This window comes from Mesoplodon bidens (assembly GCF_964165515.1).
Source record: "Mesoplodon bidens genome assembly, chromosome: 14".
Lineage (NCBI taxonomy): Eukaryota > Metazoa > Chordata > Mammalia > Artiodactyla > Ziphiidae > Mesoplodon > Mesoplodon bidens.
The window spans coordinates 14274776-14301300 of NC_138170.1; the positions used below are offsets into that span (position 1 = coordinate 14274776).

General features: G+C 52.4%; 1 protein-coding gene across 1 annotated transcript in view; it reads left to right on the forward strand.

Moving 5' to 3' along the window:
• KCNIP3 (potassium voltage-gated channel interacting protein 3) overlaps window positions 1-26525 on the forward strand; it is a gene marked incomplete at both ends in the record, with an annotated part of 91379 nt that overhangs the window by 6098 nt on the left and 58756 nt on the right. The window contains 1 exon segment of the mRNA XM_081254400.1: window positions 7974-8139. Coding sequence (XP_081110526.1) covers window positions 7974-8139 — 166 coding nt within the window.

Sequence of the window (26525 nt, forward strand, 5' to 3'; positions counted from 1 at the left end):
GTTTGTTTAAAGTGATCTGGCCTCTTTCTATGGGGTGGTGAAAACTCTCAGATGATGGTTGAGAATGGAGTGTCCTTGTGGAGAATCTGGACCATATGTGTGGGGAGCTGGAAGGCATGAGGGGTTGTTCCGCTTCCGGTACCCATCTCCATGGTGACAGTGTCACAGTTACTGAGAAGTCAGCTTGACCCCTCCATCACTACCTACACCTACAGCAGATCCTAAATACTCATCACACTGATATTTCCACCACCCATCCCACTGCCTGTGCCTGGCTCAACCCCCGCACCGTCGTCCCCTCAACTTGGGCAGCCCCCCAAGTTAGCCACTTGCCTCATTGTCCCCCAGTTTTCCTCCACACTCCACCAGACCACCTTTCTGAAACAGCTCTGACTGACACTAGCCTGGACTTGGGTGGGAAAGGGGAGCTGGGGTCAGGGTGTGCCCTGGCAGCGGGAGGCTGCCCCAAACCCCCCAACTGGCAGCTCTGAGAACCATCTAGAACAGTGCTGGCCAATAGGAATGCATTACAAGGCACAGGTATCATTTTAAATGGTCCGGCAGACACATTAAAGAAAGTAAAAAAAAATTATTTTTAATAATATATTTTATTTAACCCAATGTAAATATTATTTCAACGTGTAATCAATATAAAAATTATTAATGAGCTATTTTACATTCTACGAAGAAGGATTGGAAACCCAGTGTGTATTTGCACTGATGGCACATCTCAGTTTGGACTAACCCCATTTCAAATGTTCAGTAGTCACACGCAGGGAGTGGTCACTGAACGGGACACCTCAGTCCGTGATCAGACTCCAAATTTCCTAGCTGTTTGTACTCTGCCTTCACCGATTTGGTTTTTGTTTTGTTTTATTTTATTTTATTTATTTATTTATTTAGGCTGTGTTGGGTCTTCGTTTCTGTGCGTGGGCTTTCTCTAGTTACGGCAAGCGGGGGCCACTCTTCATCACGGTGCACGGGCCTCTCACTGTCGCGGCCTCTCTTGTTGCAGAGCACAAGCTCCAGACGCACAGGCTCGGTAGTTGTGGCTCACGGGCCTAGTTGCTCCGCGGCATGTGGGATCTTCCCAGACCAGGGCTTGAACCCGTGTCCCCTGCATTGGCAGGCAGATTCTTAACCACTGTGCCACCAGGGAAGCCCCCGATTTGGTTTTATCTGCTACAACCTGTGCTATTGTTTCTTGTTTTTCCTTTCAATTAACTCACATTTTAAATTTCAGTCAGTTCATTTAAAAGGGAACCTGTAAATCATTATCGTAAAAGGAGAGCTAGTAGCAGGCGCTGAGGTAACCATAACAACGCCGTGAAAACAAAACAACAGCATTAAATTCCAGCCCCTCCCACCCTCCCCCACTATGTGGGCTGCTGAGTCTCAGAGCTGGAGCTAGAGGGATGCTACGGGCACCCAGAGTCTAACTCATCCCCTGTACCAGGCACGAGATTCTCCCAGATGCTCCACCCCCTCCAGCCAAAGCCCAGCAGGACACACCTGAAGGTGAACAAGTTGGTTGACTCCTTGTTGCCCTTGGCCGAGAGAGAACACACACCACAGGTAACGTGGTGAGCTTGGTGAGAGGGTGTGAGAAAGTCCTATTACAGGATTTGGGCTTCAGCTGGGCAATTTGCAGGAGGGCCTACGGAACCTCGAAAGATTGGTGTGAGCGTTAAATAAAGCACCCAGCTCAGTACCTGCTGGAAAGTAGGTGCATCGCCAGTGCAGTGCCCTTTCTGTCCCTCCTCTGCTGCCCACAGACCCGGGGACTTGGAAGGAAGCTGAGACCTGCCCTTGGACCCCACTGGCTGGGCAGGAGCTGCAAGTCTGGGGTGAGTGGCCGGAAATGGCTCAGACCACCTGCAGCCCCTGCCCTGAGGGGACCTTGTGAGGCTCCGAGGAGACTGCAGGTCCCTGGGGCCAGCCTAGGGCCATTTCTGGGACCTGGCCCACAATGCTTACATGGCCAGATGTACTGCTGGGGACGCTGTGTGACCTCAGGACCCAGATCTTCTGGCTTCACTGGTCTCTGCCACCCAACTCTGACCATCCCCTGAGGCCCATGGAGGGTGGAGGGATGGCTCCATCCGCTGTTAAAATGCATCAGGCAAGAGCAGGCGGGGAGAAGGTCTCAGGCAAATTATGGCGAGAGCATTAGGGGGCTTTCACCGGGGCATTTTAGGGTATTCATTGAAGAGTTTGTGTGTGTTTATATTTTTTAAGTATTCTTTTTTTTTGTATGTACGAGAGTATTTTTTTAATGGAAACTTTATTGAGATCATTGTAGACTCACCTGCAGTTGTAAGAAATAAAACAGCCCCTAAGGCAGGACAGGAATAAAGATGCAGACATAGTGAATGGACATGAGGACACGGGGAGGGGGAAGGGTAAGCTGGGACGAAGTGAGAGAGTGGCATGGACATGTATACACTACCAAAGGTGAAATAGATAGCTAGTGGGAAGCAGCTGAATAGCACAGGGAGATCAGCTCAGTGCTTTGTGTCCACCTAGAAGGGTGAGATAGGGAGGGTGGGAGGGAGGGAGACGCAGGAGGGAAGAGATATGGGGACATATGTGTATGTACAGCTGATTCACTTTGTCATACAGCAGAAACTAACACACCATTGTAAAGCAATCCTACTCCAATAAAGATGTAAACTAAAAGAAAATAAAACAGCCCCTAAATACCCTTTACCCAGTTTTATAATACATGCACTCGTGTGTGTGTAGTGCTGCTCACTTTTATCACATGTCGATTTGTGTTTCCACCACCACAGTCACGGCACAGAACAGTTCCATCACCACGAGGACCCCTCGTGTTGCCTTTTTATATCCACACCCACCTCCCCCCTTCCACGTCTCCCCCGATCCTGAACCCCTGGCCCACTAATCTGTTCCATTTCTAAAATGTTATTTTGAAATGTTGTATAAATAGAATCATATAGTATGTGACCTTTTGAGATTTTAGCCGTTCCCATGGTACAAGTGATATCTCCTTATGGTTTTATTTGCCTTTCCCTGATGGCTAATGATGTGGAACAACTTTTCGTGGGCTTATTTGCCACCTGCATGTCTTCCTTGGTGAAATGCCTGTGGCTGTCTTTTGCCCATTTTCTAACTGGATGCTTTGTTCTTTTACTGTTGAGTTTTGGACGTGAGGGTCTCTTGGGTGTCGGACTCTGTGATGCGGAAGAGCAGCGCACACAGCAGGCCAGGGCCAGCTCTCAGAGCTGACATTCCAGGAGAAAGAGAAAGAAATGCACCAGGAAACAAATAAATGGGGTAGGTTCATAAGCAGTGTGCTGGGAAGCACAGCAGGTGTTGATATGGATGATGAACGGCAACCTAGAGAGAGGGGTCTCCCATCACCTGGTCTGACTGAGGCCTGACAGGGAGAATGTACAGGAGGAGTGTGCAGGGGGGAGGAGTGTGCAGGGGGGAGGAGTGTGCAGGGGGAGGAGTGTGCAGGGGGGAACAGTGTGCAGGGGGAGGGGGAGGAGTGTGCAGGGGGACGGGGAGGCGTGTGCAGGGCCCGGGGGAGGAGTGTGGAGGTGCGGGGAGGAGTGTGTGGCGGAGGAGCAGCAGGTGCACAGCTGTGGGGTGCTCCAGCCGGGCATGCGGGCACACGCAGAACAGCTGAGGCGGGCAGTGGAGGTGCGATGGACTCGCAGGGTCAGGCGGGGTTGACGGAGGGGTCTGCAGGCCCGCACAGGCCCTGGGTCTTACTGACACGCAGCAGAAACCACTGGGGCCTCAAAGCAGGCTGGCCGGGGATTTAATTTCTGTTGCTGTCTCCTCAGCAACCCAGGCCTCGTCAACTTTGTCACCTCCCTGCACAGAAGCGTCAGGGAGCGAGGTGGTGTCCCCTCGCGGGGCTCCCCCCTTCGATGCCCGAGAGCCCCCCTATTCAGGAGGAGGGAGTCTGGAGTGGCCATTACCGTTCCCTGACAGCCCCGGCAGACCGTCCCTCAGACAGACGAGTGTCAACTAGTCCTGAGGATGAGCCGGTGGTCACTCCCCCGGCCTCCTCCCTCCCCCACCTTCTGATGGGCCAAGTACACGGGCCTCGGCCCCTCCTGGCATTTGTGTGGCCCTGCTCGTGCCCAGCCACTGTGGGCCCTTCCTCTCCTCGCTGTCAGGACCCCCTCACCCATTTCAAGCGGGAGGCCATCCCAGGCCCTGCCTGTGGGCCTCACAGCGGGGTCCTGGCCCTCAGCCAGCTGGAGGACATGGCCCAGGGCTCCTCCACCCTCGTGCACCCTCTCCACCAGGAGAGGTACTCCTTAGCCTGGGACATTAGTAAACCATTACTCTGACATGGCTGGGGGGCTTGGGAGCCCCTCCCCATCTTCCAAGGCCTGTCAGGGGCCTGGCCCAGGAAAGCTAAGCAGCACAGCCTGTGGCCAAGACTGCCTGAACTTTGGAACCAGGAGGGCATGAGTGCAGTGTGACCCTGGCATGCCCCCAAGCTTCTCTGAGACTTAGTTTCCTCATCTTTAGAACGGGCATGGTGTTGCCAACCTCCTGGGGTTGTCATGACAACGAGGTGACCTTAAGGCCCAGAATAGACATGCATGAGGGGGGCTCTCAGCCCCTCCCTGTGGGCCCTCCCAGCCATCCCAGGAGGACAGAACCCTGGGCCACCAGCTGGGTCTCTCCACATCAGCTCAGGCCTGGCTGCAAGACAGAGTGCCCAGGACTAGCCGCAGGCTCTGCCAGGGCGGCCCCTGCCAGCAGCGCCAGCGCCGTCCTGAGATGGGGGGTGGGGTCCCTACAGACAGCTCCTGCCTGGGATGCTGAGGGCCACCTCAGTTTCTCCCTCTGATGTTCTCTCCTAAGCCCATATTCAGAGCCTACAGCAAAGAATTCAGGAAATAACGAAGCACCAGCTGCCTGACTTCCCCCTACCCGCCTCCTGGACCGAAAGAAAGACTTTATTCATCGAGGCCATTTCTCTGCTGAAGCAGATCATTAATAATGGAGAAGGTCTCTCTCTCTGACAGCCTGGGCAGTGCCTGTGTGCACGTGTGCGTGTGTATGGATGTGTGTGCATGTGTGTGGATGTGCGTGCATGTGTGCGTGGATATGCGTGTGTGTTCACATGCATGCATGTGTGTTCATGTGCGTGCGTGTGCGTGCATGTGTGTGTGGATGGGCTGCGTGTGTGTGCATGTGCGTGTGTGGGTGCGTGTGCATGTGTGTGGATGCACGTGCGTGTGTATAGGGTACCTCCCTCAGCATCCCTGGCACCCTGGGGCCCCTGGCCACCCCCGCTCACCCCCTCTTTCTGCCCCATTGGGATGGTGAGTGCCCACCCTAACGGCAGCTCTGGGCACCACTAACCACCCCCCCCATTGGCAAGCTGAGCCTTGGAGAAGAGGAAGAATGTGGCGGGTGCCGCCGAGGGTGTGTCTTGGGGAGGTGGCTTGGGGGGGTGATGACTACAGGAGGGAAAACCGGCAGCTGGGACCTGGCTGGAAGGTCCTGAAAGTCAGGATCAGGGGTTTGGGTGTTGTCCTGTCTAGACGGCCACTTCACCGAAAGCTGACCAGGAGGCCAGTCGCCCAGCCCCAAATGTGGACGGGCCTCATGGGGTCATGAGCCAGCTCAGCACCTGGACAGTTCTCCCTCCTAACCAGAGCCTGCAGGAGGCCATGCACCAGCCTCCCCTCACCTGGGCATTCGCACAAACTCCACAATTTAGGGGATATTTGTAGGGTTTTTCTTATTCCTCAAGGTCAGGAAAGCCTCCCTAGAGGGCATGAAAGAACCTAAAAGGCCAGAAGCTTGCTTTCCCAGCTCTCCTTGCAGCCAGGGATTAGGCATATGGCCTGGGCTGGGACAATGTGACCCCTCTGCTCTTGACCTTGAACCTGGAGCTAGGGCCTCAACCGAGACTCCCCCAGCAGCAGCCTCCACATTCCAGGGGCAACAGGGCCATCACACCCGTGGGGGGTCCCAGGCCCAGCGCCCCTGGGATGGCAGTGCTAGCCCCAGGGTCGGGTTATTCAGCAGCAGCGGAGGTGCCCTTGCTGTCCCGTGGGTGAGCGTGGCTGAGGTCTGGCTATCCAGCAGCCTGCTTTTTGCTCTGGTCTGTCTTCCAAGCCTGGGCTCTCTGTCCTTCCCGGGGAGGACCGGCCTGGGCTCCCCACTGCTGATTCCTTTCCAGTTACCATCAGCCTGGGTCCGTCTCTCTGTTCCTTGTACCTGAGAACCTGACCGAGGCAGGGGCTGCGCTGGGGTCTCAGCATCTGCAGAACTTGCTCGAATGTACATCTGTTTGTGATTTATTTCGGACACCCATATACTCTTCAGGACTGTACAAATGTAGCCCACGTGACACCCCACAACCCTGGAGGGACATCACCAACCCGTCACCCCATTGGCCATTGTCCTGGCCAGTCAACCCACCCACTCAGAACTGGTACCCACGGGGGTGCGCTGCTTTCTCCCACGTCTGGAGCTCAGACCGCACATCCTGGGTACCATGGACCTGGGGCTACCTGCGGCAGCGACCCAGCGGGCCAGGCCACACCTATGGCACAGCCGCCCCAAGCAGGAGGCATGGCACAAGGGCAGCAAACCAGACTCAACAGATGCCCAGAGGGCCATCCTGCTGCCGGCCTGGGCACTGAGGGTGGTGGGCCACTGGCAGGCCAGGTGAGGGTGCTCAAAATATTGATGTAGGAAAACAATTCTCACCACTCCGGGCCTCCACTGTGACCCCGGGCTGTCCTTTCCCTAGCCACACTCACAGCCCGGCATCTTAACATCCCACCCACAGCTCCCTCTTCCAAGATTCTACCCGTCAGTTTTGTTTTTTGGTTTTTTTTTTTAAAGTCTTTATTGAGTTTGTTTCAATATTGCTTCTGTTTTATGTTTTGGCTTTTTGGCTGTGAGGCATGAGAGATCTTAGTTCCCCGACCAGGGGACCAGGGATTGAACCTGCACCTTCTGCATTAGGCGAAGTCTTAACCACTGGACCACCAGGGAAGTCCCTCCCCCATCAGTTGTTTGAGTCGTTTCTTCAGATGGTTGCACAGGGTACAGTAGTGGGTTGCATCCATGTGCCCCCTCCTGGGGAGGTCCTCGGGCCTTTGATGCGGCCTTGATTTGCCTCCAGGTGAAAAAAGATCAAGGGCTCTGGCGTGAAGTGAGGAGACCAACTTTGCTGTGTGACCCTGTGCAGATCTGCTCCCCTCTCTGGGCTTTAGTCAGTGAGGGGTTTGGACTGTGATCTCTAAGGGACTGTCTGGCTCTGACAACCAGGCCCGTGCCAGGGTCGGGGGTGTTGATGAGAAAGTCTGGACCCTCACCTCCCTCCTTCCAGGGACCCCATCACGTAACAGACCAGGGTGCCCAGTGGGGGAAACCCTGCCCATAGACCCTGCCTTCAGTCGGGAGTTCTTCCAGCAAATTCCCACTGCACGGTCCGTGCTGTTGTGGAACTATCGATGCAAGGACAGCCCCAACTCCCTCAGCTTTAGAAGCCAGGGGGACTTCATGGGGGAGGTGACTTGCTGGCAGGATCTTAAAGCATGAGCAGGGTTCAAGTGTGGAAGGGGTGTGTTCACAGAGCAGCCTGCTGTGGCTGGTGGGGAGTGTGTGTAGGAGCACAGGGTGCACAGAGCCCCACGGTGGCCTTTAACGTCTTTCTCAACCCACTCCTCCAGCTTGGATCACTGGCACAGCTTTTTCTAGCGGACACTGTCCGTGCCTGCAAGGTGGCCTCGCCACGCAGTGACCAAGGGCTCTTGGAGAGAGTGGGGCTGCTAAGAAACCAGGCAGGAGATGACCAGGGGCGGGGGCAGCAGTGGGACTGCGGGCTCCTGGCATGCATCCCTGAAAGGCAAGACCCTGGGAGGAGGGAAGGACCCCCTCAGGGCTGGCCTGGGGACGACCTGGAGGTCCCCTGGGGGAGCAAGGGCTCAGGGCCACTCTGCCTGTTCCTGCTGCAGGAGGTGATGAAGGTGTCAGACGGCAGTCTCCTGGGGGACCCCGGGCGCACACCACTGAGCAAGAAGGAGGGCGTCAAGTGGCAGCGGCCGAGGCTCACCCGCCAGGCCCTGATGCGGTGCTGCCTGGTGAAGTGGATCCTGTCCAGCACAGCCCCGCAGGGCTCAGGTAGGGGTTGGGCTGGCTGGGAAGAAGGTGGGGGTCTGTTCTGAGCGCAGAGACCTACCCTGGGACCCCAGCCTGGGCCACACCACCTCTGCCTCTGCCGGGACATGTTTCTATTCATTCACGCCTGTTCCCATTCATCGGTGCCTGCTCCGAGCAGGGTGCTGACCTCAAGGCGGGACCCAGGGAGGTGGGGACAGATCCTTAGGACTGTGCTGGAATTTTCCCAGCTGGGAGGATGGAGCGGGGCTTCAGAGCCTCGCCGGCCGGATGACCTTGGGTGACAGTCTTCCTTTCTACGTCCTCTGTGAAAAGGGGCGCTGATACTCACCTGCAGGGTGCTAACACGTGCAGGGGCCTGGTGAGGAGAAGGCCCGGGCTTCGGCCCCGCCTCGGTCCTGCCCAGTGCAGCCCAGGGGCTGGGGCTGGCTCTTTACCTCATGCTGCGTTCTGGGAGTTTGTGGCAGAAATGGCTGGCCGGCACTTGCTGTTGGCGATATTTGGTGTCTGTGATGCAGTAAGAGATGCAGGGGGAACCTCATGCAACCCCTATACTCTCACACACATACCACACACTCACACCTGTGCACACCCACCAAGTGTGCACATACCACCCACTCACCCCTGTGCACACCCACACCCACCAAGCACATGTGGGTGCACACACAGGTGTGCACACCACAACCACACCATGCACACTCCTGTGACCACACACATAGGCGTGCATGAGACTCTGCCTCTTTGACTTTAAGGAAAAGGTGCAGACTTGGACCCTGACAGCTGTGTCTTTTTCATTGTCTCAGACACTGTGTTTTCCAGGGAGCCTCAGGCCCCTTGCCTGGAGAATGGGTATATTCATGGCCCCAGCCTCCCAGGCTTGATGGGGGTGGCGCCAGCAGTATGTGCAGGCCAGGCCCCTGTCCTTTACCTGCACACCCACTCTAGGGCGCTCCCAGCATGATTCCAGTCCCCTGCCTTCTGCTTCCCTGAGCCCCTGCCCCCTGTGCTGCTCCGTCACCCTTTTCTGACCGTTCCGTTACCCAGAGCAGCCTCCGTGGAGGCCCTGGGGCCTGTGAATACACTTGTGGGGTCCATGTGCGCTCTCTCTCTCCAGCTTCTTGGGACGACGCAGAAACATGAGGTTACTACAATTTCATACAAACAGCTTAACTGGGAAGCTCACATCTTCACAGGGCTGTTATTCTGCAGCAGAGTAAAAGCAATTGTTTTCCATTAGGGTAGGAACAGGGAGCAGAGGTGAGCCGTGGCGCCCTCGTGTGGCCGGCCTTGTGCGCCCGACGGGCTCGGGTGTGCTCTGATGGACCCAGCCTCGCCTCTCTGGAGGCCCAGATTCTTTTTTTTTTTTTTTTTAGATTTACGATCTGAAGAATTTTATTTTATTTCTTTACTTATTTATTTTTATACAGCAGGTTCTTATTAGTCATCAGTTTTATACACATCAGCGTATACATGTCAATCCCAATCGCCCAATTCATCACACCACCACCAATTTTATTCAAGTATAGTTGATTTACCATGTTGTGTTACTTTCTGCTGTACAGCAAAGTGACTCAGTTATACATATATATATATACTCTTTTTCATATTCTTTCCATTATGTTTTATCACAGGAGTTCCCTGTGCTCTACCGTAGGACCTTGTTTATCCATTCTATATATACTAGTTTCCATCTGCTAATCCCAACCTCCCAATCCCTCGCTCCTTCACCCCACCTCCCCCCTCAGCAACCACAAGTCTGTTCTCTATGTCTGTGATTCTCTTTCTGTTTTGTAGATAAGTTCGTTTGTGTCGTATTTTAGATTCCACATATAAGTGATATCACATGGTATTTGTCTTTGTCTGACTTACTTCACTTAGTGCGATAATCTCCAGGTCCATCCATGTTGCTGCAAATGGCATTATTTCGTTCTTTTTTATGGCTGAGTAGTATTCCATTGCATATATGTGTACACCACATCTTTCTCCATTCATTCGAGGCTCAAATTCTTACCGGCCTGCATCTCCAGGGTCTTCTTGGCAGCAGCTCAGGCTCCTCCTTTTCCTCCTGTGGATCTTGCAACCCCTCCCTGACCCCGGTGTCTGTCTCTCCCTCCCCGGTCCTCGGCATCCAGCACCCACCCCACTCCCAGGCCTCTCTCCTGCTGAGCCCTGGCTCCAGCTTCCAACTTCCAGCAGAAACATCTGGCACACGGTGGTCTTCAGGATGGGGCTGGGGTGTCGTGTGCCCCCCTTGCTGAGGCCTTTTGCACACCTGAGTGTGCGTGGACACGGGGAAGAGCAAGCCCGGGGGGCAGGCTGGGTGTGTCTGGGGTCACAACGAGAGGAAACAGGGCTGAGGGGACCACGCCCACAGGTCCCACCTTTAGCTCAGTGGGCTCCTAGATGGCAGCGTCTATTCCCGTCAGCTCCTTCTAGAGCCGTGTGGAAGCCTTTGCTGAATGGCTGGTCACGGCCATGCAGCAGTGGGGGTGGGGAAGGGGTGCAGGGCCCAGGACACCACCAAGGGCTCTGCCCAGCCCTGCCCATTCCCCTGGTGACATGTTTACCAGACACCCTGCCAGGCCATGTGGAACAAGGAAAACGCAATCCTTAGTTGTGTGAGGCTGGCACGGAGGGTCACTGTGTTTTACTAAAAGTAAAAGAGCAGACAGACCCTCAAGAAGGTCACACGAGTCAGCGGGTCCCACGGGTCAGGGGCTGAGCGAGGTCTCTGACCTGGAGCGTCTTCCATGTGCTGCGGGCAGGGCGCCCACCCTGATGTGCGTCTTCCCTGACTTTTCTCTCGGGAGCTGCGGGAAGGCGGGGCTTGGGATCTGCGGAGGCTGCAGCCACCCTCCTTGGCAGAGGAGCCGGGACCCCAGTGCACCCCTCTCTCCACTGAGCATCGCTCTGCAGTCCCATCACATCCCTTGAGGACACCTTGCTCACACCAAGGGCTCCGTGTGCTCGTGAAATGATCAGCCGTGTGCAGACGAGGTGCCTCGGCTCCTCAGGAGCCTCCCGGGGCTCTGGGTGCAGAGGACAATCGTGCCATTCAGTGTGGCTCTGTCCCCACGCTCAGCCTGGCCCAGCTGGGTGTCCTGGGCTGGCGCCTGCGGAAGGCGGGCAGGTGGCCGGGACACTGCACCCTTGTTGGCGGTAGGGGTGGTTTCCATTCAGCAGAAGCGGCCTGAGCCACAGATTTCTGGGACATCTTAGAGCAGGACCCGAGGAGCGTGGCCCAGTGGAACACGAGGGTGGCCTGAGCCTCGGCAACTCGGCAAGGAGTGGGCGGGACTCAGGGACCGGGTGGCACCAGGACAGGGGGCCAGGCCAGCTGCTGCTGCTGCGCCCTGGGGGTCACTCCTGGGCTGTAAAAGCCCCAGCATGGAGTCGGGAGCCAGTCAGCAGCGGTGGCCTTTTAAGATGGGTGGGCCTGGGACCGGGCCGCTCAGAGCTGTTGGCATGGCCCCAGAAGTGCATCCCTCCCCAGCGCTGGGAGGCCATCCTCAGTGACCCAGAGGCTGGCACTCTGAGCTGCTCTGCTTATCTCCCCGGCACCTGAAAGTCCTTCTGGGTGATGTCCTTCTGACATCAGAATGTCAGGCCCCCTCTCCAGGGGCACGGCTGAGCCACCAACCGGACAGACCCACTTCTCAAGTCTGGCTCCCATGAGGACAGTGGGACTGGGTGCCTTTAACTGTAAGCCTGGAATAATGATATCACCCACACAGTAACCTGGGGTCTTCGTGTCAGACGCCTGAATCCAGGCTGGCTGGTTTAAGCAGAGAGGCATTTACTCTCGGCTGTTGGGAAGTCTGCAGAAACTACAGGACCAGAGAAGGAGGCCTGGATGTGACAAGGCCAGGGCCCTGCCTGCTGCTATGGGAAACGCCCCACGTCCCAGCCCATTCCGGTAGGGACGCCGGAGCTGCAGCCACATGCTCCTGTGTGACACGGTGTGACCATTCCCCACGCAAAGGGACACATTCCTGCGCCTTCCCCCAAAGTGGAGACCCAGATTCTCAGCCACCGCCTCCATCTCTGGGAGATACTCATTTCTCCTGGGGTTTTGTCACCTCCATGTAAAATCATAAAGTCACCACCACCACCACTAGCACGCATGATAAAAGAGTGGTAGTAGATACCAAATGTGAAACAGATAGCTAGTGGGAAGCAGCCGCATGGCACTGGGAGATCAGCTTGGTGCTTTGTGACCACCTAGAGGGGTGGGATAGGAAGGGTGGGAGGGAGACGCAAGAGGGAGGGGATATGGGGATATATGTATGCATATAGCTGACTCACTTTGTTATACAGCAGAAACTAGCACAACGTTGTAAAGCAATTATACTCCAATAAAGATGTTAAAAAAAAAAGAGTGGTAGTAGAAAGGTACGGGGATGAAAAGGTAAATTAGCTTGTCTATAATACATAAGGATATAAAACTATATACTAACAGGATTTTTTTTTAATTAAGAAAATTATTTATTTATTTATTTGGCTGTGTTGGGTCTTAGTTGCGGCACACGGGATCTCCGTTGAGGCACGTGGGATCTTTCGTTGTGGCGCTCGGGCTTCTCTCTAGGTGCGGCGTGAGCGTTCTCTCTCTCTAGTTGTGGCGCCGGGGCTCTGTAGTTTGCGGCACGCGAGCTCTCTCATTGAGGCGCTTGTGGTGCGTGGGCTTCGTTGCCCCGAGGCACATGGGATCTTAGCTCCCTGACCAGGGATCGAACCCACGTCCCCTGCATTGGAAGGCAGATTCTTTACCACTGGACCAGGAGGGAAGTCCCTAACAGAATTTTAATGTGTTTGAAGCACCAAGATATACTCAACATCATGTTTCAAAGTGAGATGCCAGATCAGGTGCAAATTTTCAAGGATTTATCTGAAAACTGTACATGGCTTTTGAAGCTTTTACCCTTATCAAAAGTATAGAAAGTTGAATGGTTAGAGCCTGGCGGGAACATGATTTGTGAAGAGGATTTCTCTGGAGAGTTCAGCACCCCCCAGTGTGAAGGAGAGATGCTTCAGTTACCTTTTGTTACCTAACGAAATACCCCCAAATGTAGTGGCTTAGAACAACCACCATTTTCTTCTCCCAATTCTGTGGGTCAGGCATTTGGGCGGGCCCCCCCTACCTTCCCCCCGGATGGTTCTTCTACTGCACATGGCATCAGTTGTGATTACTCACTTGCCTTTGCTTAGCTGGTGACTGGGCTGGACTGGGAGGTTCAGGAAGGTTCCACCCACACGTCTGGTGCCTCAGTGCCTGTCTTTCTCCATATGGCTGCTTGAGCACCCTCACAGCATGGTGGACTCAGGTACAAGATGGCTGACTTCCAGGAAGGGGTGTTCCAATAAGTAAGGCAGAGAGTTCTTGAGGCTGAGGCTCTAGAACTCACACAGCATCACTTCTGCTGCATGCTATTGGTCAAAACAATCATAGGCTCAGCCTAGGGGAGGGGAAATAGACTACCTTTCCGTGGAATTGCAGTATGAAATCTGTGGCCATTTTTATCCACCACAGGGCCCTCAGCTAAGAACCAACCCATGGTGGAGTGATCCAAACTCTCATTCTTGAGGGCTCTGAGCCCTTGGTCATCCTACCTATAACTCCACCCCACCTCCACTCACTTTGATCCCTGGATTTGGCAATATGAATAGGTTGTGTGGTGAATTCACTAGGTCTGAGACATAGTTCCCATCCTCCACCCCATGTAGGGCTAACACCTTCTCCCCTGGATAATCAGCATCCCAGCCAACGCCCTTTCATGTCAGTTGGCCTGAGTGGTGTGGGGAGCCCCAGATGGTCAGGGGACAGTCTCAGCTTCCAGTTCAGCAGATGCACTGGTGTCTCCCATTTGGGGAAGCATCCTTCTTTTTCTTTTTCTCCTTCTCCTTCTCCCTCTCCCTCTCCTTCTCCCTCTCCCTCTCCCTCTCCTTCTCCCTCTCCCTCTCCCTCTCCCTCTCCCTCTCCCTCTCCCTCTCCCTCTCCCTCCCCTCCCCCTCCCCCTCCCCCTCCCTCTCCCTCTCCTTCTCCTTCTCCTTCTCCTTCTCCTTCTTTTGCTTTTTTGGCCGTGCAGTGCGGCATACAGGATCTTAAGTTCCCTGACCAGGGATCGAACCCCCGCCACCTGCATTGGGAGTGCGGGGTCTTAACCACTGGACTGCCAGGGAAGTCCCAGCATTCTTCTTTAGGGATCTAAAACCTCTTATCCAGAGCCCAAAGTATTGCAGATGAGAAGCAAAAATGCTGCAAGTATGTGGTTGGGGGCTGGTGCTTCCCTTGGTTCTGGACCCATTCTTCTGGCTGGAGGAGCAGCCCCATATATGGTGGCACATCCAGGACAGCACCTGAACCTCACCACTGGCATTGGAACCAGTGTACGGCGGGCTCCTTCACTGTTCTGTAAGTCCAGCCGCTTCTGGGCACGGGGAATAGGGGGAGGCCCGTGGGTCTTGTAAGCACTGGCCTTTGGCCACAATTCTTTGCTGTAAAGGGAGTCTTTGAGTCAGTAACAATGATGCGTAAGACACAGCAATGGGCGGTGTTGTTGGCAGAAGCAAGGTGGGCAGAAAGCGAGGCCTGTACTCAGAATGAATGTCAATTCCAGAAAGAGTAAATGATGGTCCCTGCCAGGGTGGAGCTGACCTGCCACCTGGTGGCTGGCTTGTCACCCTGCTGGCAGGCTGGGCACCCGACAACAGCGGTAGCCAGATCAGCCCGGTGAGGGGAAGTTCATTTCGTGGACCTGTGAGTAATCTTAGTCCCCCATGGCCCTTTGTTCATGGCCAGGAATGCAGGCTGACTGATGTGCACGGACAGGCCATCTTGTCCACCAGACGCTCAGTGCCTCCTCAGGCCTGGCTGCCCTTTGGACAGCATCCACAAAGGACTGTGACATCCTCACACCTCCTAGTCACCACTCCTCCAATCTTCTTCCCTCCACCTCCTCGACCCCTGAACGCATGCTTAGTACCCACCCCTGAGTCAATGTCCATCTGTACCTCAGGCCACCCCTCCTTCCAGACAACGTGAGCAAGCAGATGGGCTCAACGTCCTGCCCACCAGGAAGATGTCCCTTCTCCACTGCCCCTCCCCACTGAGTGGGCTGCCATGTCAACTTTTAGTTGGTGCCAGCATTTCTTGCAGCTCTGTCTATAAACTACATACACGTGCTTTTCCTCCTCTAACGGTCTTAGGACTCCCCATGAGGCCACAAGTGTGGGTTGAGGGGAAGGTGGTGATGCAGCTGTTACCATGGGGGTCTGAGCCCCATGTATGAGCAGACACCTACCTGAGCCTTCTAGACCCCAGACCCTGAGCTTATACATAGCACCTGTGTGTGATGGTGGCGTGCGGTGCATGCCCCTTTAGAGCTGGGGGAGAGGTGGACACTTAGTTCCTGATGGGCAGCTCAGGTCTCAGGGTCACCTGGTGTCCCACAGTCAGGCCTTCCATCTCCCCGAGGGCCCAGGAGTGAGCCAGAAGTAGTGTCAAAAGAAGAAGAGATTTCTTCCAAAGAAAGCATGGCTTTGCTCAAAAGCAGAGGCTCCTATCGGGGCCTACCCTGGGCCCCGCAGAGCACCGTAACTTTCCACAGACACACTGTGCACCACTGAATGTGCTGCGTCAGGCCCAAGGGGAGAGCTGCTTGTACGCAGCCTGGACCTGCCGCACAGCCTTTTCTTGTGCCTGGAAACAGTCTGGAGCAGCACAGCACCTGTGGTACACAAGAAGCCCCTTGTGTACGTCCTTTCACTGGCTAGGAGTGCAAGGTACAACGGTTGGTCTTTCACTTTGGAAGGAATGTTTTTACTTGCCTGCCAACAGAAACCCCAAACAACAGTAGTTTAATTTAGACAGAGGTATGTATCTCCTATCTGAGAAATCTGGGCTAGGCAGTGGCTGGCACTGGTTTAGCAGCTTGGGGATATCAGAGTCAAGGTCTTTGGGGTTTTTTGCTTCTTCCCTCACAGGTGCAAAGTTGTTGCTCTGGCTCCAGCCATCATGGCTTTGTTCTCCACAAGAGAAAGGAGAAATCAGGGGAAAGGAGGAAGTGGTAATGCCTACATCAGGAAAGCAACACTCTCACAGAAATCTCTGGAAGATTTATGCTTACATTTTACTGGCTAGAACTGAGCCACCCGAACTGCAAGGAAGGCGGGGGATGGCGTTTTTTTTCAAGCTGGGCACATTTCCACCCCCAACGAAATCTGAATTCTGTAGGTGAAAGAGCAGAGGAGAATGCTGCAGTGCTGTTCTCCGCCACACGTACCTCGTGGGGTTGTTCTGATGCCCAGAAGGGCCTTAGCGAGCTGCCTGTGCGCACCGGGTGCTCCGAGAATGTGGGCTGTGGGTCTTCAGCAATGCCTGCTCCAGTCACATCCTTGGTTTTTCCTTATCCCCCTCAACACAGGGATCCCTTCCCATCTCCCCTTTCTCCATTCCACAGAGGCACCCGCAGGGCTGGGGGCTGGGGTCAGTGAGCAGAGGGCAGAGGTGAAGAGCTAGCCAAAGGCCAAGGCCCCCACTCATCCCCCAGCTCTGCCCAGGGTCCCTGGCCCCTGAGCCTCCTGGGCAGGGGGTGGATGGGAGCAGGGCTGTTCCCTTTCTGGCTGCACAGCAGCCCCAGGACCTGGATGAGGCCCCTGTGCAATGAGATCACAGCCTCAGCCGAAAATCACACCAGGGGCACCTCCCCCATTGCTGCTGGGAGCTCAGGAGCAGTGCCCACCCCCGCCCTCACGCCCTCCCAGCCCAGGAAGCCACAGGAGCCCTTCTGCCTCCAGGGAGAGTGAGCACTGGGCCCCGCCGAGGAGCCAGGGGAGTGGCCGGCCCTGGGGCAGGAGCAGGGCTGACCCCGGCAGGGCACCAGCCGGCCCCCGGGGGCTCTGGGCTGGGCTGAGGGACAGGCGGCCCTGGGAAAGGCCAAGAGAGGGCAGAGGGCAGGGCCAGAGATCAGAGGAGAGAAGGAGAGACCAGAGAGGCCGAGACACGGAGGGACAGGCTGAGACCCACAGGACTGGTGCTGAGACTGAGAGACAGACCAGAGGCGGGAGAGAGAGAGGGTTCTAGAGGAAAGACTGAGTGCCAAGCTGGGGAGACGCAGGCAGAGGAGGCACAGAGCAGGCTGGGGGGCCGGTACTGTGGCTGGCTGAGCAGAGCGAGGGCAGGAGAAGGGCCCCTGGGCCAGGCATGGCGATGGCGGGGCGCGGCGAGGCCCCTGGCCCGGCCCAGGGGGCTGCCCTGAGGCTGCAGGTGTGCCAGCATGGCTGCAAGAAACACCTGGGCAACATCATCAGCTTCTCCTTCCGCTTCATCTCTGGGAACCTGGCTCGAGCTGAGGACTGCTCTGGCAGGACTGAGGACAAGGGGGCAGGAAGGGGCAGGCTTGGGGTTTAAAACTGTGCCCACCTTGAATGGGGCAGGGGGGACGGGGGACAGCGGTCCTGAGAGCAGGACTGGAAGGGACGCCCAGCCTTGGAGTCCTGCCCTGTGACCGGTGGACGGTGAGTGCCAAGCCGGGGCTCCCCCACCCGTGGGTCTGGGGAGGGAAAGCAGGTGGGAGGGGGGCTTCCTTCTCCAGGGAGCACCGGCTCAGGCACAGCGAGCATAGGCTGGGAGGGAGCTGGCGGCTCTCGGGCCGGGGGTCCTCTCCCCTCTTCCCTCCCTCACTGGGGACCCCTCTCCTCCCTTAGCAAAGACAGATATGACATCTGTAGCAAGGATTAAATAAAACGAGCAAGCGTGTAGAAAGGCCTGTGTCTAGAAAGTGCTCAATCAGTGATAGCCATCTTTCAAAATCTATAAAACCCACCAACCTGGAATTTCTAGCAGGGATGCAGCGGGGGGCTCCCCTGGAGCCTGTGCTCTCAGACTCAGGCCTGCGGGAGGAGGCCTGAGTGGGAGTGACTCCAAGCAGGCTGGGTCCCACTGCCCCTCTGAGCCAGGTGCTCAAGGGCTGAGCAGGACCTCGTCCCAGGCTGGGCCATGTGGACCATGCAGACCAGGCACAGGGAGAGGGGCTCCTGCGTCTGGGGCCCTGCAGTTTCCTTGGCAGGACGCCCCAGGAAGGGGTGATGTCAGGAGCTTCAGACCCTGGAAGGAGAGACCCTCAGCAGCTTGGGTCTTGTGTGTCCTTTTGTTCTATCCTGTTATTGGAGGAATGCGAAGGAAGCTAAAGAAATCACATGATTCCCTAAAGAGAAATCAAATTCAATCTCTAAAACATAAAGATGAGGCAGTGTAGACATGTGACATGTTGGCTTTTTAGCCAAAGCTGAAAGCTGCTTATGCTGCTCAAAGAAGCTCATGGACACTGAGGGACAAAGGGCCAAGGCCGAGTGGGGCTGGGCTGGAAAACCTGACCTTTGTCCCCTCTCCAGGGGCGGGTCCCCCATCTTGTTCCCTGCCCTGTCCCGAGTGCCTAGCACAGAGCTTGGTGCTTGCCTAGCACAGGCCCCAAATACTTGCCAAGTTAATGAATGCTATTTTAAGAAGGATCAAAATTAAAAATTGAGCATATAATCAATCATCTCAAAATTGGTCGAATAATAATGGTTTAAAACCCTCAAAAGCAATAATAAATCTCTAGGAATCAGAAGACAGGATTCTGATACAGTGAAGGTTTGCAGAGGGAGCTCAGATGGGAATGTGAGTCTAAGGCAGAGGGGCAACCTCAGGGACCTCCGGGGGGCACTTGGACCACCGCTGCTGCTGGGAATGGGAGCCCAGGGTCACCCCGGGCTTTTCAAAAGAAGGGAAATGCCGTCTCTGCCCATGATGCCTCTAAGCCCTGCCTTCCAGCTGCTGAGAATTCCTCTCTCCAAGCTGTCATTTTGGGGGAGGATGGAACTTTGAAGATGGTGGTCCTTGAAGAGAGATGCCTGGGGGCTGGGCCCAGGGGCAGAGGGAGGTGCCTGGCGTGTGTCTCGAAGCCTCTGGCCATGATCCTTCTAGCTACTCCCACATACTCCTGCTGGCTGGTGATTTGGAGCATCTCTCCTGCCCACACTGAGCCCCCTCCTCATCTGTCCAACCCGGCAGGGGTGTAGGAAACGGCACCTGCTCCGCAGGGCATCTGGAAGGGTCAGTGAGCGCCCTGGCTTAGTGGAGCTTCAATCCATGGGTGTCTTTACTGCTGGTAGCTTTATGCACCTTTTCTAAACCTTACCCGTCTGATACCGCTGCAGGCTCATGGGTGCTTTCTCTTGCTCTCTCTGTCTCAGTCTTTCTAGAAAGGGAAGGAGGGGATACTGCAGGTCTGTGTCACCTAAGGGTGCAGTCTGCCTCCCAGGCCTCAGGTCCCTCATCTGACAACAATCACAAAGGCCTGGGCTCCCTCTGAGCCCCTTCCAGCTCCGGGGAATGCTGGTTCCGGCATTCTTAGGATGGCCAGGGTGGGAGGAGCTGCCTGGGGGCAGGAAGCGGGGAGGTGGGACGTGGGCGGCTGCTAAAGCACAAATACTTGACATCAACGTATGAAACAAGCTGGAGGAAGTGCGGCTCTTTGTCACCTCTGAGCCTTTCAGTTTGCTCTGTGGAATTGCTCTTCCCAGCCATTCAGATGAAATTTTGTGCACATCCTGTGGTCATCTTTCAGGTGTTAGCGGGTACTCAGGGAAGCCTTAGAGCTCCAGACCTTCATTCACCCCGGAATCCCCTCCCCCTGACTGTTTCAGGTTTACGGCTGGAGCAAGAGGGCAGGGCAAGAGGGCAGGGCGTGGGCATCTCTGAGCATCTCCGCTCTTTCTCCACTCTGTTCCTGCGGGGTGCCGGGGCCAGGCCAATGCCACCGCCCAGTTGTTGTTTATCACACCCAACTGTTGAGACTTCCCCTCTCCAGGCAGTCTTTCTTGGAGGAGGATGGGCCCCCAGCCCTCTTCCACAGGGTCCAAGGGAGCCCTGCAGAAACACACCCTCTGCCTCCATGACTGTTGCTATGTGGGTATCCACGTCCCTCCCATCACCCTGGCTACTTCTGACCAGTGTAGCCATGACAATCACCCTGACCTCTTCCAGGTGTGGGTCAGACCGACCTGGCCCTGCATCCCCCAGACTCCAGGGACACGTGCCCAGATCCCCACAGGCTTCTCAGAAGCCCCTCACTTGGACAGAGGACCAAAGCCCCCCTGTGGGAGGAGGAGGGGTGACACCCCAGCACACCAACCAGCCTTTCCAGAGACATTCCCTTCCTTTGCCTCGCCAACCTTTCTCTTCTCTGGGTGAGGAGGGGTGAGTCACAGAGTCAGTTTCTCAGTCCCCTAGTGTGACCTGCAGAGCTGATCTTTGCCTTTGGACCTCTGCCCAAACTCAACAGGAAAAAATCACATTTAATACCTGGACATGAGACATGGAGTCCACAGTAAGTCGGGGAGAGCCCTGTCTTCTGGGCCTCTCACCGCACCCTGCAGCAAGTGCCCAGGCCCGGGGCTCCCAGGGACAAGGCAGGTATGGGGCAGAGGCTGGGAGGGGCCAGGAGAGAGGGCTTGGGCTCCAGATTGAGATGGCAGAGACCCAAGGTTACAGACAAAGTTGGGCACAGCTGGGTTGAATTGTCAAAGCATCATTCTCGATGTGTTAAAAATATCATTCTCCTACAAATAGACAGCGTGTGTCAGGTTCTATTGAAGTCCTTAATGAGGCAACCAGCAGAATGACAAAGCTGATGCAAAAGAGAAAGAAACACAGGGAGTTTTAGAGAGGATGGAAATAAAAGGAACACAGAGGTATTACTGCTCAGGTATGAGACTAAGAAAGATCCAGGGCAGTGAAACCACCACCCTCTGACACAGAGAAGAGGAAATCATCACATCTTATCAGCTTTACAAGCTTGTACAATGTCTGGGCCCTAATCAATTGCACTGCTTAGTTCTGCTCCCCTGGCCAGTCAGATGCCCTGGGCAGGCAGGGCCCGGAAGATCATGCAATGCTCTTGGGCTTTATTTCCACATTTTAAAAACAATTTTTAAACAGCAAAGAATCTTAACTCTGCCACTCATAGCTGTTAAAGGGTAAAAGGTAAAAAACACACTGAACATTTCAAGGGAGTTCCCTGGTGGCCTAGTGGTCAGGATTCTGGGCTTTCACTGCTGTGGCCTGGGTTCAATCCCTGGTCAGGGAACTGAGATCCCACAAGTCCTGCCGTGTGGGCAAAAAAAATTCAAGAGTTTATTTGAATTGGGTAGCACCAAACCAAAGGTGGTTAGGAGTGTTCCACTGACAGGAGCTAATGGGGAGGTTTTTATAGAGAAGTTGCAGAAGCAAAGCAAAGCAAGGAAATTGACTGGTCATAGCTTAAGCAGTTGTCTTATTTGGGAGAGCCTGTCTCTGATTAGTTGTTCATAAGTTGCATTTTCTCAGATTTAAGTGTGTTGACTCTGGCTTAGGTTTTGGTTTGTTTACATAAGCTACCAAGGCCTTAGAGGCACCTCAGTCCAACAGCCTCTTAAGTACTTTAACAATTCCTCCCTTTTGGTCATCCTCTCATGCATGAGAGACTGACCAACAATTTGGTATTACTGCCACTGTCCATCACCCTCAGGGGACTTATGTCATCGTGAAATTCATAGGTTATGATGTCGGGCCATGGGAGAATTGTTTTTGCTTTTCTTCTCGTTGTCCATCTTGTTCCTGTTTCTGACTTGCTTCACTTAGTATGATCATCTCTAGGGCCATCTATGTTGCCGCAAAAGGCATTATTTCATTCTTTTTTATGGCTGAGTGGTATTCTATTTTTTATATAGAGAGAGTACAGTACATCAGATGGCTTCAAACTTGTATTTAAGACCCCTAAGAGAACATAGGTCCCCAGGGAGACTACGGTGGTGAATGTCAGGAGGATAATATCAAGAGACTGAGTGTGCTCCTTAGCCAGGGTCCCCATGAACCAAACCAGTTGGTATCAAGTAAATCAAAGAACGTACCTGAAGAGGCATCAACCTTTTTAAATCAAGTGGCTTGTTTGCTAATTTCTTGTATTTGAGTTTCTACTATACCAGAGCTGTTGATCCAGGTAGAGCAGGAGGTCATTGCTATGGCACAGACTGCTTGTTCAGCCAGCAAATAATCTAAAGCAGTTCTGTTATCTGAAACCATTTTATCAGCTCAAAATAACCCATAAGCCAAAGAGGCACATTTTGGGGCGGCATAGTTTGTTACCCTGTGTTCCTTGCCTTTGAAATTTCTCCAAGAAGTCTCACAGTCTAGAGTTCGAGTTGGTAGATGTCTCCGTCTCACTGAACCAGTCTCTTATTCCTGACAGCAGGTCAGTTCAGTTAAACAGTTGAGTCTCATTTCAGGAAGAGGTGTTGCTGGTGGGTTTCCAAAATTAAGCCTATATGGTACAAGCAATCGTATTTAATAAGACGTGTTTCTATGGAAACAAAAGAAAAACAAAGGATAAGGGTTGGAACAGGTTATAGATCAGTTTCTGAGTCCAGAGGACAGCCAGTTGAGAAGATTTCTGGATGCTGGGTTCCTGGATGTTGGGCTGGAAGCATCTTTTGTAGTTTGAATGTCTCTGGTGATATCATTGGATGTTCTAGTGAACTTTCTCAGTGGACCACACAACAACAGGCACAAAGTTTATCCATCCGTGAGCTGGTGTGATGATTTCTCTGAAGTTCGTATCAAGTCGTTCAGCTGTAGTTTGCAGAGCTTGGGGAAAAGGACAGTTTTTGTTCTCAGAGATTCTAAGTCAGAAGGGTGGAAGAAAATTGGAAACATTAGTTTGGAGGGTTGTAGCCAGATACTGGAGGAAACTAGAAGAATTTAGGATCCAGTGCAGTTTACAGGTAGATAACAAAACCTCGAGACAATGAATCTGACCTCCACAAGGGGGTGTTAAAGTTTTCTACAGAAACATAATTTTACTCTCTACAATTACCCCTCTAATCACAGTAAGATGAATTTCTTTTCAAAATAAGCCTAGTCTCATTGAACTTGGCCTGATTATTTGCATAAGAGCAGCAAGAATAGTGATTTTATGCCTATTCTTTTTTTAAAAATTTATTTATTTTATTTATTTATTTTTGGCTGTGTTGGGTCTTCATTGCTGCACACGGGCTTTCTCTAGTTGCGGTGAGCGGGGGCTACTCTTTGTTGCGGTGCGCAGGCTTCTCGTTGCGGTGGCTCCTCTTGTTGTGGAGCACGGGCTCTAGGTGCTCGGGCTTCAGTAGTTGTGGCTTGCAGGCTCAGTAGTTGTGGCACGTGGGCTCAGTACTTGTGGCTCGCGGGCTCTAGAGCACAGGCTCAGTAGTTGTGGCGCACGGGCTTTGTTGCTCCGCAGCATGTGGGATCTTCCCGGACCAGGGCTCAAACCCGTGTCCCCTGCATTGGCAGGCAGATTCTTAACCGCTGCGCCACCAGAGAAGCCCGTATGCCTATTCTTAAATATGATATTCCACTTAAAGCTTGGTAATACCTTGGGTCTTTATTGGCTCAACCCTAGTTTATTACATTTTTAAAAGCCTCTTTAGTCTAAGAAGCCAAGTCAAGGACTTGTCCAATTTTGTCCTGTTACAAGGAGGACAGATTCTTATTGAACTTTTGCAAATACCTACATTGTCATAAAAAAATAAGAATATTCAATAAGAGTTTCTGAATCCTGCAGAGATCAGGTAGAGAGAAAAAAATAAATATATACCATTTCTGTTTACAAAAGTATACTTTACCAAATTGCTATGATTACTTAAATGAAAGGAGAAAGGGGGTTCTTTAAATCTGAAAACAAACCACTGAAAAATCAGCAATGTTTCAAAGTCATAAAATTTATAATTATCCTCATCAGTTCATTCATTCTCATGTAATTAATTCCTTTCCTTTTCTTTTCCATTATGGTTTACCACAGCATATTGAATACAGTTCTGTGCTATACAGTAGGACCTTATTTTTTATCCATCCTATATATAAAAGTTTGCATCTACTAATCCTAAACTCCCAATCCATCCCTCCTCCACCCCACCTCCCTCTTGGCAACACAAGTCTGTTCTCTATGTCTGTGAGTCTGTTTCTGTTTCATAGATAAATTTATTTGTGTCATATTTTAGATTCTGCCTATAAGTAATATCGTATGATATTTGTCTTTCTCTTTCTGACTTACTTCACTTAGTATGATAATCTCTAGGACCATCTATGTTGCTGCAAATGGCATTATTTCATTCTTTTTTATAGCTCAGTAGTATTCTATTTCATATATATATATATATATATATACCAATCTTCTTTATCCATTCATCTGTCAATGGACATTTAGGTTGTTTCCATGTCTTGGCTATTGTAAATAGTGCTGCTGCAAACACACTGGGGTGCATGTATCTTTTTGAATTAGTGTTTTCTTCAGATATATGCCCAGGAGTGGGATTGCTGGATCATATGGCAACTCAAGGAACCTCCATACTGTTTTCCATAGTGGCTATACCACTTTATGTTCCCACCAACACCATGTAATTAATTCTTGATTAGTACTTGACCTTGGGTCAGTAGTTTTGTGAATTCATCAGTTTCTCCATCAGAGTTCTGAAAATTCTGATTCAGTTCAGTGGTATGATCTTAAAGTTATCAGAAATCTGTACTTGTAAGAATTCTTTCAATGAAGCTCTTTGAAGAGGAAGCACTTTTGCAATTGGATCAGAGTAAAACCATAACTGTCTGTAAATGTCAAAAGACTTAAAAGTGGCCATGGCTAAATATCTGATGAGAGTTCATTATAATGCAGTTAAGAAGGAATTTTTATTGTTTCTGTGACGTACATTTTAAGATAATAAGTAGAATTATGATTATATTATGCCAGGACATGTCAGATCTCTAGGAATTTTATACAATTTCTCATTCTAAAACAACCAGTTATTCTGCTTTAAAACAAAATAACTCTGTTTTCCCTTAAAATTGCATTTCCACATTCCATACCTTTTCTTACCAAAACACATCCTACTTTTATTGTACACAGAGTCATTTTTCTTATTACTTCTTGTAGTTTTGATTACATACATTGATTAGAATTCTTAACCCTTAGAAACCTTAATTTCTATTGAAACCAAGAAATGAGCAATTGTGGACTGTTACACCAGCATTCTGTACATTGGCAAACTTATCAATACATTTCATAATTTCTAGAAGCATATTCTTCCTCATAGTGAGATAAAATCCCGAAACATTAATTACTGAACATAGGTTTATCTACTTTTGGCTTCTTATCACAGAGGGACTAAAGATATTTGGGTCTATTAATAAACATGTTTTGTGTTTCAGTATTTTATCTTATGTGAAAGTTGTTTGGGAAGGCAGACTCATATATGCAGTCTTTTGAGCCCCTCACTCAGCCGCATGAGAATGGGCCTTGGACCCAGAACACTTTTTTACCAGGAGATAAAGAGCTCACACAGCTTGTGCTGGGCTTTTCACCTTGTATGGGAATATCCCTCCTTGTTTAACTTTCTGAGTATTCCTTTGTCTCTGCTTAAAGCGTGTGTGTCCTATGGTAGCTGGCCGACCCACTGTTGTATCTGTCCTCTGCGAGGAGGGGACAGGGTTCTTCCTTTGTGGCATGAGAGGAGAGAGCTCATAGGTCAGTTGCCCTGTGTCCACTGCCAGGAGAGACCTGCTGGCCATGGGGAACCAGCCTCCATGATCAGAATCTATCTTGCTTGGTCTCTTCTCTATGTAAGTAAAGCGTTCCATCCAGTGCTTGACCGTGTTGTTTTCCTTGGAGACGCCAATAGAAGAAGATGCAGTGGGCAGAAGTGTTTAGGATCCTTCCCTGGGATTGGAAACCAGCACTGTGTGCTCTTCTCCCTTGGGACTGGTGAAAAGAATAGGTGGGCTTAGAACTGCTTCTATAGCTGCTTTTTCTGTTCTTGTAAAGACGCAATTTGAAAGGCAAGAGCACTCGTTTTCAGTTCCTCAAAGAACTGGGTTGCAGCCTAAATGATATCAAGGGCTGGACCCACCCATCCAATTTGCTTCTTTATATCAGGGAGATTTCCAACTAAGATGGAAATTAAAAGGTTTCTATGTTCTAGATTTAGAGCTGTGTATCTTTGGAACATTTTAACACATGATTCCACAGAGGCTTCAGAATACTGTCTTTCCCTCTGGATACATAGTTCTATATTATTTTATTGTATTTTTATTTTTGGCTGCATTGGGTCTTCGTTGCTGTGCGTAGGCTTTCTCTAGTTGCAGTGAGCGGGGGCTACTCTTAGTGGCGGTGCACGGGCTTCTCATTGCGGTGGCTTCTCTTGTTGCGGAGCACGGGCTCTAGGCGTGCGGGCTCAGTAGTTGTGGTGCACGGGCTTAGTTGCTCCACGGCATGTGGGATCTTCCCGGACCAGGGTTCGAACCCATGTCCCCTGCGTTGGCAGGCGGATTCTTAACCAATGCTCCA